The following is a 15,388-nucleotide window of genomic DNA, read 5'->3' on the forward strand; positions in this document are numbered from 1 at the left end:
TCTCCTGCTCTGCGGCTGCCTATACATTGGCCGTGGTATTGCGGGCACAAGGAGGGGGTGCCCCAGAGCTTGCGCTCCACCAGAGCCACCCTTGCTGCACCCCTATCACAGGCACAAGATTTTAACAGACTCCATGTCCCTGCAAGAGATTATTAATGCATAACCCCAATAAATAGTCTCTTCTTTTGTGTTTTAAAAGTATCAGTGTATAATACAGTACTGAATAAATGGTGCAAAGTATTCATTTTATTTTTAACTACAAGTATCCTTTACACATAAACAAAATGAATCAAACTGTGTTATAAGAAAGGAAATTTGTGTGGATGATTTTTATTTTTATTTTTGAATGTAACTACTTCTACTGTGAATAAAAACTACTTGTAGGCAGATTTATCAAAGCTTGTAGATAATTACAGAGGAGTGAGATAAAGTACCTATCAATAAAGGCCGGTATTCACGGGCAGAGCGTGTGTGCTGAGCGTGTGGGCGGAGCGGGGGTGGGGGGCGCTCATTTCACCCAGTGGGTGAAGCGAGCGATCTGCTAGATTGGCCTGCATGCAGGCCAATCTAGCACCAGTGATAGCGATGCGCGGGGCTGCGCATCGCTATCGCTGTGAGGGGTACACACGGAGTGATCGCTGCTTAAAAGCTAAGCAATCTAGTCAGATTGCTTAGATTTTAAGCAGCGATCGCTCAGTGAGTACCCCCCTTAAGATTCTGTCATGTCACAGACTGTGTTTGATAAACAAGGAGCTGATTGGTTATCTCTCTCCAAGCTTTCATAAATACTGTATACCCCTTGGGATCCGGTCTCTAGGTCGACAAGGCTTAGGTCAACAATGTCTAGGTCCACCACTATTGGTCGACAGTAAGTAGGTCGACATGGTTTCTAGGTCGACAGGGACTCTAGGTCGACATGACAAAAGGTTGACATGAGTTTTTCAAAAATATTTTCATTTTTTAAACTTTTTCACACTTTACAGTCCACGTGAACTACAATTGGGAACGGCAACCTGAAGCTGCTCGCCATGCGAGGGGACACGGTGCACTAATTGGGGTTCCCCGTCACTGTACAAAGAAAACGACACCCACATTTTTTTTAAACTCATGTCGACCTTTTTTCATGTCGACCTAGTACATGTCGACCTAGAAACCATGTCGACCTACTTACTGTTGACCAATAGCGGTTGACCTAAGTCTAGTCTGTCTAACATACCACACCCATACCCCTTGATACTGTTAAAAGATATTTTAAATGTAATCATGTGACACTCAATGACCTCACACACATGTAGACCAAACACAGACAATCCGGAATTTCTAATAAGAAATGCTTTAATATTTTACTGCTGTGTAACTAGTGACCTAAGAGGGTTATTCAGGTCGCATCGCTAATCAATGTGACCGCAATAACCCCGGCTGCAGTGCGCAAGCGCAGGTACCGTCCTGTGCATGCGTTAGCAGCCAAAGCGATTTGATCGCATTGGCTGTGAACGCCTTTGCCTGATTGACAGGCAAAGGCATTTACAGAGCGTTGCGGAGGCTGCGAATCAAAACAGGGGCAGGTCAGCAACATTTTCGGGGCAGCTGCATGATGTCACATGTGGCCACTTCAATCAAGAAAATGACAGCGGACAGCATGGGGTCATCCACAGTTGCTGCAACCGCAATTAAATTGCAGTCGCAGCCACTGGGCAGGCCATTTAGCATGCTGAGTGGCCTTGCCCTGCAATATAAGGATGGAGAGGGTGACCTTCCGGCGCCCCGCCGGCTTGCTCTTATCAAATAACTGGAGACGAGACTGTAATTTTGTGCAAAGAATAAATGGTCACAGCTTTATTTCCACGTAATACCAAAAAACACAGCATTGCAGGGTAAAAAAGGAGAGGAAGCGGTGCACGGCTCTCCCGCTGTTTAGAGAAACGACTGGGGCGTGCCTTACGCCGCCTTACCGGCGACGGCCACGCCCCCTCCCTGCCTGAGGCGTACCCGGCCCGCCCTTGCGGGCCGACAGACCACGCCCCCTGCGCTGGGGGACCAGCTACCATGCGCATAACACCCTACCATGGCGCGCAACCCGTATGGCCCCTGCCGCATTTAGCTGGAACCAGGCGTACGGCCTACTAATTGGTGACTTATGCGAGGCATTCTGACAATCCTCCCCTTACCATGCCTTGTGCACCGCTCAAACGATTTACACCAAACCATGTTTATTGCGATAAAACAAAACACCATAATCCCTTCTCACAACGTGTCATTCATTAGCAAGTGACGAAAAAACTGCCTAAGTCCTGCGCTCCCTTGGCCCGTTCCCCTGTCCTAGCTACTACCGACCCTGTTCCTTGCCAACTCAGGGCGGGTGGGTGGGCTTCCTTTCCTGCGTGGGGAAAATGGAGCTATTAACTCCCTCCCCCCCGGCTGCTGCTTTTATCTGCATCTCCCCCCTCACCCCCCGCCTCTGGGCCGCACCTTTTACTGGCCCAGGGCTCCCTGCAGGTGATGAAAAGGGGAGGGGGTCCCGCCACCCTGCGGCAAACCCCCCCTCACCTGGCGTTTGCGCCTTCGGGCCGCCCAGCACCCCTCCTCCTTATCCCGCTGCAGCGCCATTGCTGCCCCCTCCGCCCCTGGGAGGCCCCCAGCATGCAAAAGAACGGATAGCAAATTCTGATTTTTAGCAGGATTTGCTATCTGTTCTGAATAACTCCCTATATTCCATAAAGGTTTCATCTACACTAAACAGATTTTTGGACCTTTGCTTACAAGTAAATACATAAATGAATAAAAAATCATTCTTGGCTATATAAAGTGCCAGAGTCGGACAAATCCAGGGGCTGATATTAGAAAGTAGAGCAGAGAGTAGTAAACCAGACATATATTGTACAGCTGCAGTGCCTGCAAAGGTTAATCCCTGTAACCAGAGAAGTTACTCACCTCCCAACGTTGTGTAAACAAGGAAGTTTTTTTTTGTTTTTTGCAAGTCATAAGAAGAAACTTCAGTCAGATAGTGAGTAGCAAGCAGAGGAAGGAGATGGGGTCTCTCCGTGTCTGCTTGTTTCTTCTGCTCCCTGTGGTCACCTCGGCTCTTCCAGTAACTCTTGGAGGTAATAGTGAGCAGCAAGGGGCTCCAGGTAAGTACAGAAGGCAATTTGCAATGGGCTGTCGTAGTAGTGTTGTTTACATTACAACACACAGAGACTGAGCTAATATGCTTTTGCTGTTTACAGTAGATTGTACACTAATAGTGCAGTAAATAGTATTATCTGTATAAGACATGCTTCAATGCCTACAGGCAGAGTGATATTTACTGTATGTTATTTTTTGATTGTGAAGCAATTGAGTTTACCTTTACCTGTCAGAAAACATTGTAGATAGTGTTTACTTCTCACTCTGTCTCTTTCTCGGTCATGTCATATTTATTTATAGGTTCTAAACCCAATAATTATAATCTCTGATCAGGGCAATAATAAATTAAGGATTACCCGAATGTATTAAAGTATATTCTGGGATAATGACCCTGATAGGAACTCATCCCTGCGATGTGTCAGTAGTGTAGTGATCACTAATGGTCAGCTGACCATGGATGGACAAGAGGCCTTTGCCGAAAAATATTAGAGTGTAGCCACTGAAGATGGCATTAGCTACTGGGGCCAAGCTCCAGAATGCTTTGCATAATGGACCTTGGTAAATTCTGCAGTCAAACAGCCCTCATAGAAATCTATGCGGGGTGCTTTTGCAGTTGAAAATGGGGGATTGCAGCAGATATCGTATCGTAGATATCGTCTTTCGGTACCCTTCCCAGACACATCCAGGGGATACTTAATATTAGCTGGATATACCCTGAAAACACCTGCCATGGTATATGCCACTAATATTTGTTGGTAAATATGACTCTTTCCTCTTTCATTTTCTCTTTCTCTTTCTTTCTTTCTTTCTTTCTTTCTTTCTTTCTTTCTTTCTTTCTTTCTTTCTTTCTTTCTTTCTTTCTTTCTTTCTTTCTTTCTTTCTTTCTTTCTTTCTTTCTCTCTAACTCTCTCCCCCTTTTCATTATAAAGATACAGATAGCCAAAATATGTCACTGAGTCAATAAACTGATTACAGTAAAAACGAGATTTATGCTAAGAACTTACCTTTGTTAAATCTCTTTCTACGAGGTACACTGGGCTCCACAAGGATAGACATTGGGGTGTAGAGTAGGATCTTGATCCGAGGCACCAACAGGCTCAACGCTTTGACTGTTCCCAGAATGCACAGCGCCGCCTCCTCTATAACCCCGCCTCCCTGCACAGGAGCTCAGTTTTTAGTAAACCAGCCCAATGCAGTGGCAGGAAAACAGATGACAACGGTTAGTAGCCATATACACCATACTCTCACAACAAGAGAAGTGTCAGCGGCTAATGCCATACCAACCCAAAGAAGCTAAGTGCGTCAGGGTGGGCGCCTTGTGGAGCCCAGTGTACCTCGCAGAAAGAGATTTAACAAAGGTAAGTTATTACCATAAATCTCGTTTTCTGCTGCGGGGTACACCGGGCTCCACAAGGATAGACATTGGGGATGTCCTAAAGCAGTTCCTTATGGGAGGGGACGCACTGTAGTGGGCACAAGAACCCGGCGTCCAAAGGAAGCATCCTGGGAAGCGGCAGTATCGAAGGCATAGAACCTTATGAACGTGTTCACTGAGGACCACATAGCCGCCTTGCACAATTGTTCAAGGGTCGCACCATGGCGGGCCACCCAAGAAGGTCCAACAGACCGAGTAGAATGGGCCGTAATGTGAGCAGGAGCTGACAGACCAGCCCTCACATAAGCGTGTGCAATCACCATTGTAATCCATCTGGCCAAAGTTTGCTTGTGAGCAGGCCAGCCCCGTTTGTGAAATCCAAACAGTACAAAGAGAGAATCAGATTTCCTAATAGAAGCAGTTCTCTTCACATAGATACGGAGAGCCCGTACCACATCCAAAGTCCTCTCTTTGGGAGACAGATCAGGAGAAACAAGTGCCGGAACCACAATCTCCTGGTTAAGGTGGAACGAGGAAACCACCTTAGGTAAATATCCAGGACGAGTCCTAAGAGCCGCCCGGTCACGGTGAAATATCAGATATGGGGAACTACAGGACAAGGCACCCAAATCCGACACTCTTCTAGCTGAAGCAATAGCCAGCAGAAACACCACCTTAAGGGAAAGCCACTTAAGATCAGCTGAACCAAGAGGTTCAAACGGAGACTCTTGTAATGCCTCCAAAACCACCGACAAGTCCCAAGGAGCCACAGGCGGGACATAGGGAGGTTGGATACGCAACACACCCAGAGTAAAGGTATGCACATCAGGTAAGGTCGCAATTTTTCTCTGAAACCACACTGACAAGGCAGAAATATGAACCTTGAGGGAGGCCAGACGCAGGCCTTAGTCCAGGCCCTGCTGAAGAAAAGCCAACAACTTGGCCGTACTAAACTTGGAAGCGTCATAATAGTTAGATGCGCACCAAACAAAGTAAGAATGCCAGACCCTATAGGAAATCCGAGCAGAAGCCGGTTTCCGGGCCCGCAACATAGTTTGAATGACCGCCTCAGAAAACCCTTTAGCCCTCAAGACGGAAGCTTCAAGAGCCACGCCGTCAAAGACAGCCGGGCTAGGTCCTGCTAGACACAGGGGCTCTGAATGAGAAGGTCTGGGCGTTGTGGAAGTAGAATTGGACGCTCTGACGATAGACCCTGCAGGTCTGAAAACCAGTGCCGTCTGGGCCACGCCGGAGCTATGAGGAGCAGAATCCCTCTTTCTTGCTTGAACTTCCGAATTACCCTTGGCAGGAGTGACACCGGAGGGAACACGTACGGCAGCCGAAACCTCCATGGCACCGCCAGCGCATCCACGAATGCTGCTTGAGGATCCCTTGTCCTTGCTCCGAAGACCGGAACCTTGTGATTGTGTCGAGACGCCATCAGATCTAAGTCTGGAAGGCCCCACCATTCCACTAGGAGTTGAAACACTTCTGGATGGAGGCTGGCATGTACGTCCTGACGACTGAGAAAGTCCGCTTCCCAATTCAGGACTCCCGGAATGAAGATAGCCGATATGGCTGGTAGATGGCGTTCCGCCCAATGTAGAATCCGTGAGACTTCCTTCATTGCCAGACGGCTTTGAGTGCCGCCCTGATGATTTATGTAAGTCACTGTGGTGGCAGTGTCCGACTGAACTTGAACAGGACGGTTCTGAATTAAATGCTGGGCTAGGTTCAATGCATTGAAGACCGCCCACAATTCCAGAATGTTGATTGAGAGGAGGGACTCCTCCTTGGTCCACCGACCCTGAAGAGAGTGTTGCTCCAGCACTGCGCCCCAACCTCTTAGACTGGCATCTGTCGTAAACAGGACCCAGTTGGATATCCAGAAGGGACGGCCCCTGCACAATTGCTGGTCCCGGAGCCACCAGAGCAGCGACAGACGGACCTCCGGAGTTAATGAGATCATTTGAGACCTGATCCGGTGAGGCAGGCCGTCCCACTTGGCTAGAATCAGCATCTGGAGGGGGCGAGAATGGAATTGAGCATACTCCACCATGTCGAATGCTGATACCATGAGGCTCAGCACCTGCATCGCCGAATGTATAGACACTTGCGGACGAGAAAGGAAGCAACGAATCCTGTCCTGAAGCTTCAGGACTTTCTCCTGACACAAGAACAACCTCTGGTTGTGAGTGTCCAATAGCACTCCCAGATGCACCATGCTCTGAGCAGGGACTAGGGAGGATTTCTTCCAGTTGATGAGCCACCCGTGGGCTTGTAGAAACTGGACCGTCATATCTAGATGACGTAGGAGAAGTTCTGTGGAATTTGCCAGGATTAACAAGTCGTCCAGATACGGCAGTATCCTGACCCCTTGACGGCGGAGTACCACCGTCATCACCGCCATGACTTTGGTGAAGACTCGCGGAGCCATTGTTAAACCAAAAGGTAACGCCCGAAACTGGTAATGGAGGTTGCCAATAACAAACCTCAGGTATTGCTGATGTGACGCTGCTATAGGAATATGCAGGTAAGCATCCTGTATATCCAGGGAGACTATGTAGTCCCCAGGTTCCGAGGCCAGAACTATAGAGCGAAGGGTTTCCATACGGAACTTGGAAACCTTCACAAACCTGTTCAATGCCTTGAGGTTGAGAATGGGCCGGGAGGACCCATTCGGTTTCGGGACTAGAAACAGCGTAGAATAGTGCCCCTGGCCCCTCTGCGCAAGAGGCACCTGTACTACGACTCCTGTATCCAGGAGGGTCTGTACCACCAAATGTAGAGTGTTTGCCTTTGTCTGGTCCAACGGGATGTCTGTCCGGCGAAATCTATGAGGGGGTCGGTTTTTGAAGGCTATGGCGTAACCTCGAGTGACGACTTCCCGTACCCAGGCATCTGAAGTGGTCTTCAACCATTCCTGGGTATACCTTAGAAGCCGGCCCCCCACCCTGGGATCCCCCAGGGGGAGGCCCGCCCCGTCATGCGGCAGGCTTATCGGCCTTGGAAGCTGGCTGACGGGCCGCCCAGGCTCTTTTGTGCTTAGGCTTACCAGGTTTGGAAGTGCGGGCCTGCTTGTTGTACAGCTGACCTTTTGCTTTACCTGAAGGACGAAAGGGGCGAAAGGAAGTACCTTTAGCCTTCGACACAGAAGGAGCGGTACTTGGCAGACAGGCAGTTTTGGCAGTAGCCAAGTCAGCCACTATCTTATTTAAGTCCTCCCCAAACAGAATATCTCCCTTGAAAGGGAGTACCTCCAGGGTTTTTCTAGAGTCCAGATCCACAGACCAGGATCTCAGCCACAATATCCGGCGAGCCAGGACTGACGTAGTAGAGGCCTTGGCTGCTAGGATACCGGCATCAGAAGCCGCCTCTTTAATATAGCGAGAAGCTGTGACAATATATGACAAGCATTGTCTAGCATGGTCAGAAGAGATTTCAGCTTCTAACTCCAAGGCCCATGCTTCAATAGCCTCTGCAGCCCATGTAGCTGCAATAGTGGGCCTTTGTGCAGCACCCGTGAGGGTGTAAATCGCTTTCAGACAACCCTCCACACGTTTATGTGTAGGCTCTTTTAGAGACGTGACGGTAGTGACAGGTAGAGCTGAGGAAACCACCTTCCTAGCCACATGTGAGTCTACTGGAGGAGGCTTTTCCCAATTCTTAGACAGCTCTGGTGTGAGGGGTTAGCTGCAGAGACACATATGGTTGTACCGGCATAGGGGGTCCCATAGGGGGTGTTAATTTATTAACTAGCGTATGTAGAAGCGTAGAAAAAGCGGCCCACGGTGGGTCATTATGTACCTCCGTTGCCACAGTCCCACTGGGGGGCAAAGAGCCCCCTGAACCAGAGCCCACAGCTACTATATTCTCCTCATAGGGATCTGTGGCTTCAGCGACACCGGCAGTGTGTTCAGCACGAGAACCGTTACCCTCAGAAGCAGACATGATATAACTTGCAGTATCAGGTAACACAGTACTATTTTCAGCAGCACAATACCTCTTATCCAAACCCCTGCGCAGTGTAGTCAGCACTAGCAGAGATAAAGGAGAGATATGGTGACTAAATCACAGAGAAAAATACGTATTAAAGTATATCTTTGTGAAAATCCTATATCAATAAAAAACCTGACGCACCAAGCCGCCTCAGGTTATAGAATATAGGGATAGCAAGTTGAGTGAAAGACACGAAATGGACACCACTCAGCTAGCTAATGCACACACATGTAGTCACAGTTTGTACAATGCAGAGGTTATTACTAACAATAATACCGCACTGGACTAGCATATATATTCGGCTATGTAGTCAATAGATATAAAACTGCACAGTAAGAACTGGATGTATATCACAGGGTAATTGTACTAGAAAACCCTGACTAAATGCACTCTTTCTTAACTAGCACTGTCTAAAAAGGCAGGTAGAATACTTAAGTGTCATGTAAAGTCACATCACTGACAACCAGGCGGCTTTACACAGGAGGATTTGCCCAAGCAGTCCCAGGAACAGTGAAACTGAGAGATAATGGTGCCCAGACACTGACAGGGAGTGAGGGAGAGACAGATATGCAGCTCCAGGGCGGGAACATTTACGGGAAATTGCGCCCTGGGGCTGGTGGAGGGGCTTCAGGTTTAAGCCTTATCCCCCTGCTGGCAAAACCACGGGTACTGTGGGCTACTGAAATTGGTTTAGAGAGAAAACCTGACCTGCACCCATGCCCTGGTGATCTAGTGGGATCGCCTGTACTGCCACAGTGTCCACCGCCAGCGCGCGCGGCCCGCCTCCCACGGACCGCGCCGGATCGCGATAAAGACCGGGTCCCGCAAGCGGGACCCACTCACCACCTCTCGAAGCGCGGCCACGCGATCCCGGAGAGCCCTTGTCGTGTGTGCCTGACTGTGAAGAAAACCGGAGCCTCCTGCTGTAGTTACCCGGCAATCAGGGCTCGGGAGTGTACAGCGCCACTGGGGAGAGCTGGAGCTGCAGCAGTGAATGTCTCCTGACATTTACCACCGCTGCTGCCCTTGTAGTCTTCACTTTTTTCTTCAAAAAAAGCTCTTCTTAGGGCTGCCTGGAGCAGCCCCTCTGTTATGTGCCTGCTTACTGCAGCACCAACTACAAAACTGAGCTCCTGTGCAGGGAGGCGGGGTTATAGAGGAGGCGGCGCTGTGCATTCTGGGAACAGTCAAAGCTTGAGCCTGTTGGTGCCTCGGATCAAGATCCTACTCTACACCCCAATGTCTATCCTTGTGGAGCCCAGTGTACCCCGCAGCAGAAAGCATCATTTTCACACATTCATCACAATTCTCTCCCTTACACTGCAGTAAAACACACAGACATGTTAAACCATTGATTTAGAAATGTTGTGGGCTTGTAATCCCTGAAACCACTGCTACCCTTATATACTGTATATTTGAGTTACTGCTAGGGGTGTGCACTGGGCCATTTTTCAGGTTTTGTATTTTGGTTTTGGATCTGGATCTCTTTCGTGTTTTGGATCTGGATTGGTTTTACCAAAATCACCCTTGCTGGTTTTGGTTTTGGATCTGTATTTTTTCGAACAAATCATCAAAACAGCTAAAATAACAGAATTTGGGGGTGTTTTTGTTCCTACAGTATTTATTAACCTCAATAATATTCATTTCTACTCATTTCCATTCTATTCTGAACACCTCACTCCTCAAAATATTGTTTTTAGGCCAAAAGGTTGCACTGAGGTAGCTGTATGACAAAGCTAAGTGACAGAAGTGGGCAGCACAAACACCTGGCACATCTAGGAGTGGCACTGCAGTGTCAGACAGGATGGCAGTTTTACAAACTATTCCCCAAAAATGCTCCAAAGAGCCAGAGGTGTAGCTAAGTGCCATGGTGCCCGGAGCAAGGATATGTTTTGGCATCCCCTCCCCTGTACTGAATTGGGGACCTGGCCAACATGTGGTGGCATGTTACATTTGAAAAGAAAAAATATTAAAAAATCCTAAATTGACCTTGAGGAGGTAAGGGTGGGAGTTTCCTTTGGATGCCCCTATGTTTAATGTAGGGACAGTGCGCATCGAAGTCGTGCACCAAAATTTGGGGGTGTGGCTTCATGGGGAAGGGGCTTGGCCACATAATAGTACCTATTACACCACACAGTATAGTCCGTTATTCACATTACACCACTTAGTTAGTAGTGTCCATTACATTACACTACACAGTAATACCCCTTATACACTTTATGACACAGTAGAGTCCCTTAGACGTGTTACACTACTGTAGAGCCGCTTATACACGTAACACCACAGTAGGACCACTTATACACGTTACACCATGGTAGAGACGCAAATACACATTATGCCAAGAAAGAGAAGTGCTGCAGCAGCAGCTGGGGCAGAGAGAGGTGCTGCAGCATCAATGTAGAGAGAGGTGCTGTAGCAGGCGGGTAGAGTGGGGTGCAGCAGCAGTCGAGGCAGAGAGAGGTGCTGCCGCAGTTGGTGCAGAAAAAGGTGCTGCAGCAGGTGGGGTAGAAAGAGGTCCTGCAGCATCTGGATATAGAGAGGTGCTGCAGCAGCTGGGGCAGAGAGTGGTATTGCAGGACAGAAATTACCCTTCTACACAGCTACAATCAGACAGTGAGACATATAATGAGGGCGGCAGAGCTCCTGCATGTGCTGGCTGTCAGTGTCTCCTGCTATCGCCTCTGGTCTGCATTGTACCCTACCTAGTCTCTGAGTCAGACTCAGTGTCCACCTCTGCTTCTCCTCCTCCTGTTCTGTGGCTGCCTGTATAGCGGCCCATGGTACAGCAGATGGAGAGAGGGGGTTGGATAGGCGGTAGCATGTCCTTTATCTTTTCCAGAACCCGGAGCTCGCGCTCCACCGGAGCCAGACTCACTACACCCCTGCAAAGAGCACATAATGCATAGAAAAGAGTTGCATGATGGAACTGCCCTTGGGCCCTCCCACCCATCCTTATAAACAGGACATGCACACTTTAACAAACTAATAATTTCAGTGAAAGGGACTGCCACACCTGTGGCTGAAATAATTTATTTGTTTCCCACAAAAAAAGAAGCAATTGATCTCTCCCTGGCACAAACTGGCTCTACAAAAGCAAGATTTCGTCGACATTATCCTCCGATTCCTCACCCCCATTAGTATGTACATCCTCGTCTTCACACACTTTTAATTTGTCCCCGCTGGAATCCACCATCACAGGTCCCTCTGTACTTTGTGGAGGTAATTGCTGGTAAAGGTCTTCCTCGTGAAATTTGTAATTAATTTTCATGAACATCATCTTTTCCACATTTTGGGGAAGTAACCTCTTATAGGTCCTACACACTGGGCGATAATACTCAAAGATATGAACGATCTCGTTCATTAATGAACGAGATACCATTCATATCTTTGAGTGTGGAGGCACCAGCGATGAATGATGCGCGGCCCTGCGCTCGTCTATCGCTGGTGCCCCGTCGCATGTGCATGCAGGCCAATATGGACGAGATCGTCCATATGTGCCTGCACTGCTATGGAGCCGGGTGACGGGGGAGTGAAGAAACTACTTCACTTCCCCCATCACTGCCCCCCCCCGCCGCCGGGTCGCCCGTATCCGCCATCGGGCAGCTCGGCGGGCGGATCGACAAATATGTAAGGCCCTTTACACCAATTGCTGACAAGGTTCCCAGCTGCGCTAAAAACTCTTTCAAAGTACACACTGGAGAATGGGCAACTTAAGTAAAGCAAAGCCAGTTTGTGCAAGCAAACGGACTGTCTGACATGCCTATTTGGATGATGTGACAGGACGGTCCCGTACGAAAGCACTCGCCGCTTTCGTGTCCCGTCTCCTGCGCACAGAATGGAGGGTCAAGTCACACAGGACCTGGCCACATAGGGGATTCCCGCTTACCGTCAGTAACCACCTGTTACTGACTCCACCCACTGCGCTGTGGGCGGGTTTATGCTGCCACCACCAAACTCCTAACCTGCCGTGGCATTTGGAACCACGGTTCTGCTCTGTATGTGCCGACGCACTGCCTTACCACACCTGTGTGGTGTTGACGAATCCCCACTAGCCACTTGCTAGGCCTCTACCGGTAGCTGGCGGAAGGCGGAACTTGGAGACGTTAGGTGCTTCCCTGGACAGCCGGAGGACGGGGCTATGTTTGGCATAACCCTGTAGGTCACAAGATGAAGCAATCTTCTTGAGGCAGATGGTATTTATTTGCAATAGTTCTAAAGAGAACTCTTCCCTATTGCTAGGGGCAACAGCATACAGCAAGATGTTCCAGCAGAATAAAGATGGTACAACTACAAATCTGGAGGCACGCAGGCCTCCTTTTTATGTCAAATTTCCACACAGTACAACAGGGGGGTAAGCCCTCCCTGTCTTCTCCAACCAATCAGGATAACTTAGAATATACAAGTAAATAAATTACATTTCAAAAGGAGATAAGTGCAATAAAACAATATCCTCCTTCCTGTGACACAGACAACGTTTGGTATCAGATTAACATTCACTATTGATAAATTTATCACATAGCTTCAAATGTTTCTGTCTCAGTCACATCTCCAGGCAAACCCAGTGTTTGAGATTACAACAGGAAAGGCTACAATACAAACAAACAGTCTTCCTTCCTGCATCTGCCATTCAGGGTTCGTATATCAATTAAATCATTACATGAAACAGGTTCCAAGCCCATAGACCCCGTGATTAGCATCTTTACACATCAAAAGGTTTTGTCATTCACACCTCTCTGCTAGGACAGGGCCATTTGTCCACAAACGTAAATGCATTTTAAAACCAACACAGCTTACACATTCCTTCTAAGTGCTGGCATTTGCATGCAATGTAAATGTGCAATCCTACAACTGTGCCTATTGCATTAAATATAACATTGGTTAAAACACAGTAGTAAATATATTTTTAAATACCCGGCGCCTAGCGCCCACACTACATTTAAAAGTGGAGCCAAGCGCCCATTGTCCTTGAATATGGCTCCGGCCACTGAGGGTTAACCCCCTCAGTGCCGCGCCGCCATTGTCCACGTGGGCTGGGGTCTCTCCGGCCACAGATGCTATCACTGAAATAGTCATCAACCATTCTTTCAATGGTGACAGCATCATATGCAGTGACAGTAGACATGTCAGTAATTGTAGGCAGCTCCTTCAGTCCGGACCAGATGTCAAAACTTATTCCTGACTGATTTGCGGGTCTCTTCGGAAAATTGGGGGTTTTTCCTCGCAGCCACAGTTGCTGGAGAAAATTAAGGAGGAGATGTTGCCATGTCACGTTCCGCTTGAGCTGACAAGTTTCTCACCAGCAGTTCTTTGCACCTCTGAAGAATTGTGTCTGTCAGAAACAAAGATACAATGTAGGCTTTAAACCTAGGATCAAGTACGGTGGTCAAAATGTAGTGATCTGATTTCAACAGATTGACCACCCTTGAATCCTGACAAAGCAAATGAAGGGCTTCATCCACAAGTCCGACATACTTAGCAGAATCGCTCCATTTCCACTCCTCCTTCACTTTCTGCAGCTGATTTTGCAAAAGCCTGATGAGGGGAATGACTTGACTCAAGCTGGCAGTGTCTGAACTAACTTCACGTGTGGCAAGATTGAAGTGTTTGAGAACCTTGCACAACATGGAAATCATTCTCCACTGCGCTTGAGTCAGGTGCATTTCCACTCATTTCCCTATGTCACAGGTTCTCAAACTCGGTCCTCAGGACCCCACACGGTGCATGTTTTGCAGGTCTCCTCACAGAATCACAAGTGACAATTAACTCCACCTGTGGACCTTATAAAATGAGTCAGTGAGTAATTAATACACCTGTGCACCTGATGGGTTACCTGCAAAACATGCACTGTGTGGGGTCCTGAGGACCGAGTTTGAGAACCACTGCCCTATGTCATAGGTGGATGTGTAGGCTTGAATGGCCTTTTGCTGCTCTTCCATCCTCTCAAGCATATAGAGAGTAGAATTGCACCTCGTTACTACCTCCTGCTTCAGTTGATGGCAGGGCAAGTTCAAGAGTGTTTGCTGGTGCTCCAGTCTTCAACGCACAGTCGCTGAATGTTGAAAATAGCCACCGACAGCTTCTCCTGCACACCTGTCATTTTTTTTAAATTCTGCACCACCAAATTAATGAGCAAAACATGGGACGTGTTGGAATTCACCATGATGTAATGCTCTCACAATATTGGTGGCATTGTCATATATCACAAATCCCAGGGAGAGTCCAAGTGGGGTAAGCCATTGTGCAATGATGTCCCTCAGTTTCTCTAAGAGGGTCTCAACGGTGTGTGTGTCTCTTACTGAAACGGTGATACACAGCATAGCCTGCCTAGGAATGAGTTAGCATTTGTGAGATGTTTGCCCTGTTCCACTTGTCCACTTGTCCGTGGTTAAGTGGACAGTGGGTGCAACGGCATTTCTGAGGGCACTAATTACACTTTTTGTTATGTCCTTGTACAGTCTGGGAATTGCTTGTGAAGTTGTGTAGTGAAGTGGAATCTAGATGGGATTTGACATCGGGAACACAGTACCTCCATCATGTGTCTGAATCCCACTGCACTAATGGCGGATACTGGATGCACATCTAATACCAGCATAGTTGTTATGGCCTCAGTAATCCACTTTGCAACTGGGTGACTGCTGTCATACTTCATCTTCCTTGCAAAGGGCTGTTGAACAGTCAATTGCTTTGTTACAGTAGTACAAGTGGTCTTTCTGCTCTCCTTCTCAGATGAAGATCAGTTCCCTGCAGCAGCAACAATTGCAGCAGCATCAGTAGGCATAGCAGTTAAGGATCCTTTGGAGGAATCCTGGATAAGAGAGGAGTTAGTCACGCCAGTGACATGGCCTACAGGATTTCCTCCGATCCTGATTGAGGAGGAAATTGACGATGAGG

The 15,388-nt window shown here is 48.2% G+C and overlaps 1 protein-coding gene across 3 annotated transcripts in view; it reads left to right on the forward strand.

Moving 5' to 3' along the window:
- The first annotated feature begins 2,965 nt into the window (after positions 1 to 2,965).
- The window catches only part of SMPDL3A (sphingomyelin phosphodiesterase acid like 3A), an 89,004-nt gene continuing 76,581 nt past the window's right edge, over positions 2,966 to 15,388 (forward strand). Inside the window, exon 1 of one of the 3 annotated variants that reach the window (XM_063917258.1) lies at positions 2,966 to 3,128. In XM_063917258.1, the coding sequence (XP_063773328.1) occupies positions 3,029 to 3,128 (100 nt within the window). In that variant the 5' untranslated portion in view covers positions 2,966 to 3,028. The remainder of the gene's footprint in view (positions 3,129 to 15,388) is intronic. The other 2 variants (XM_063917257.1, XM_063917259.1) reach the window with 2 other exon arrangements.

Source organism: Pseudophryne corroboree, chromosome 4 (genome assembly GCF_028390025.1).
Source record: "Pseudophryne corroboree isolate aPseCor3 chromosome 4, aPseCor3.hap2, whole genome shotgun sequence".
NCBI lineage: Eukaryota > Metazoa > Chordata > Amphibia > Anura > Myobatrachidae > Pseudophryne > Pseudophryne corroboree.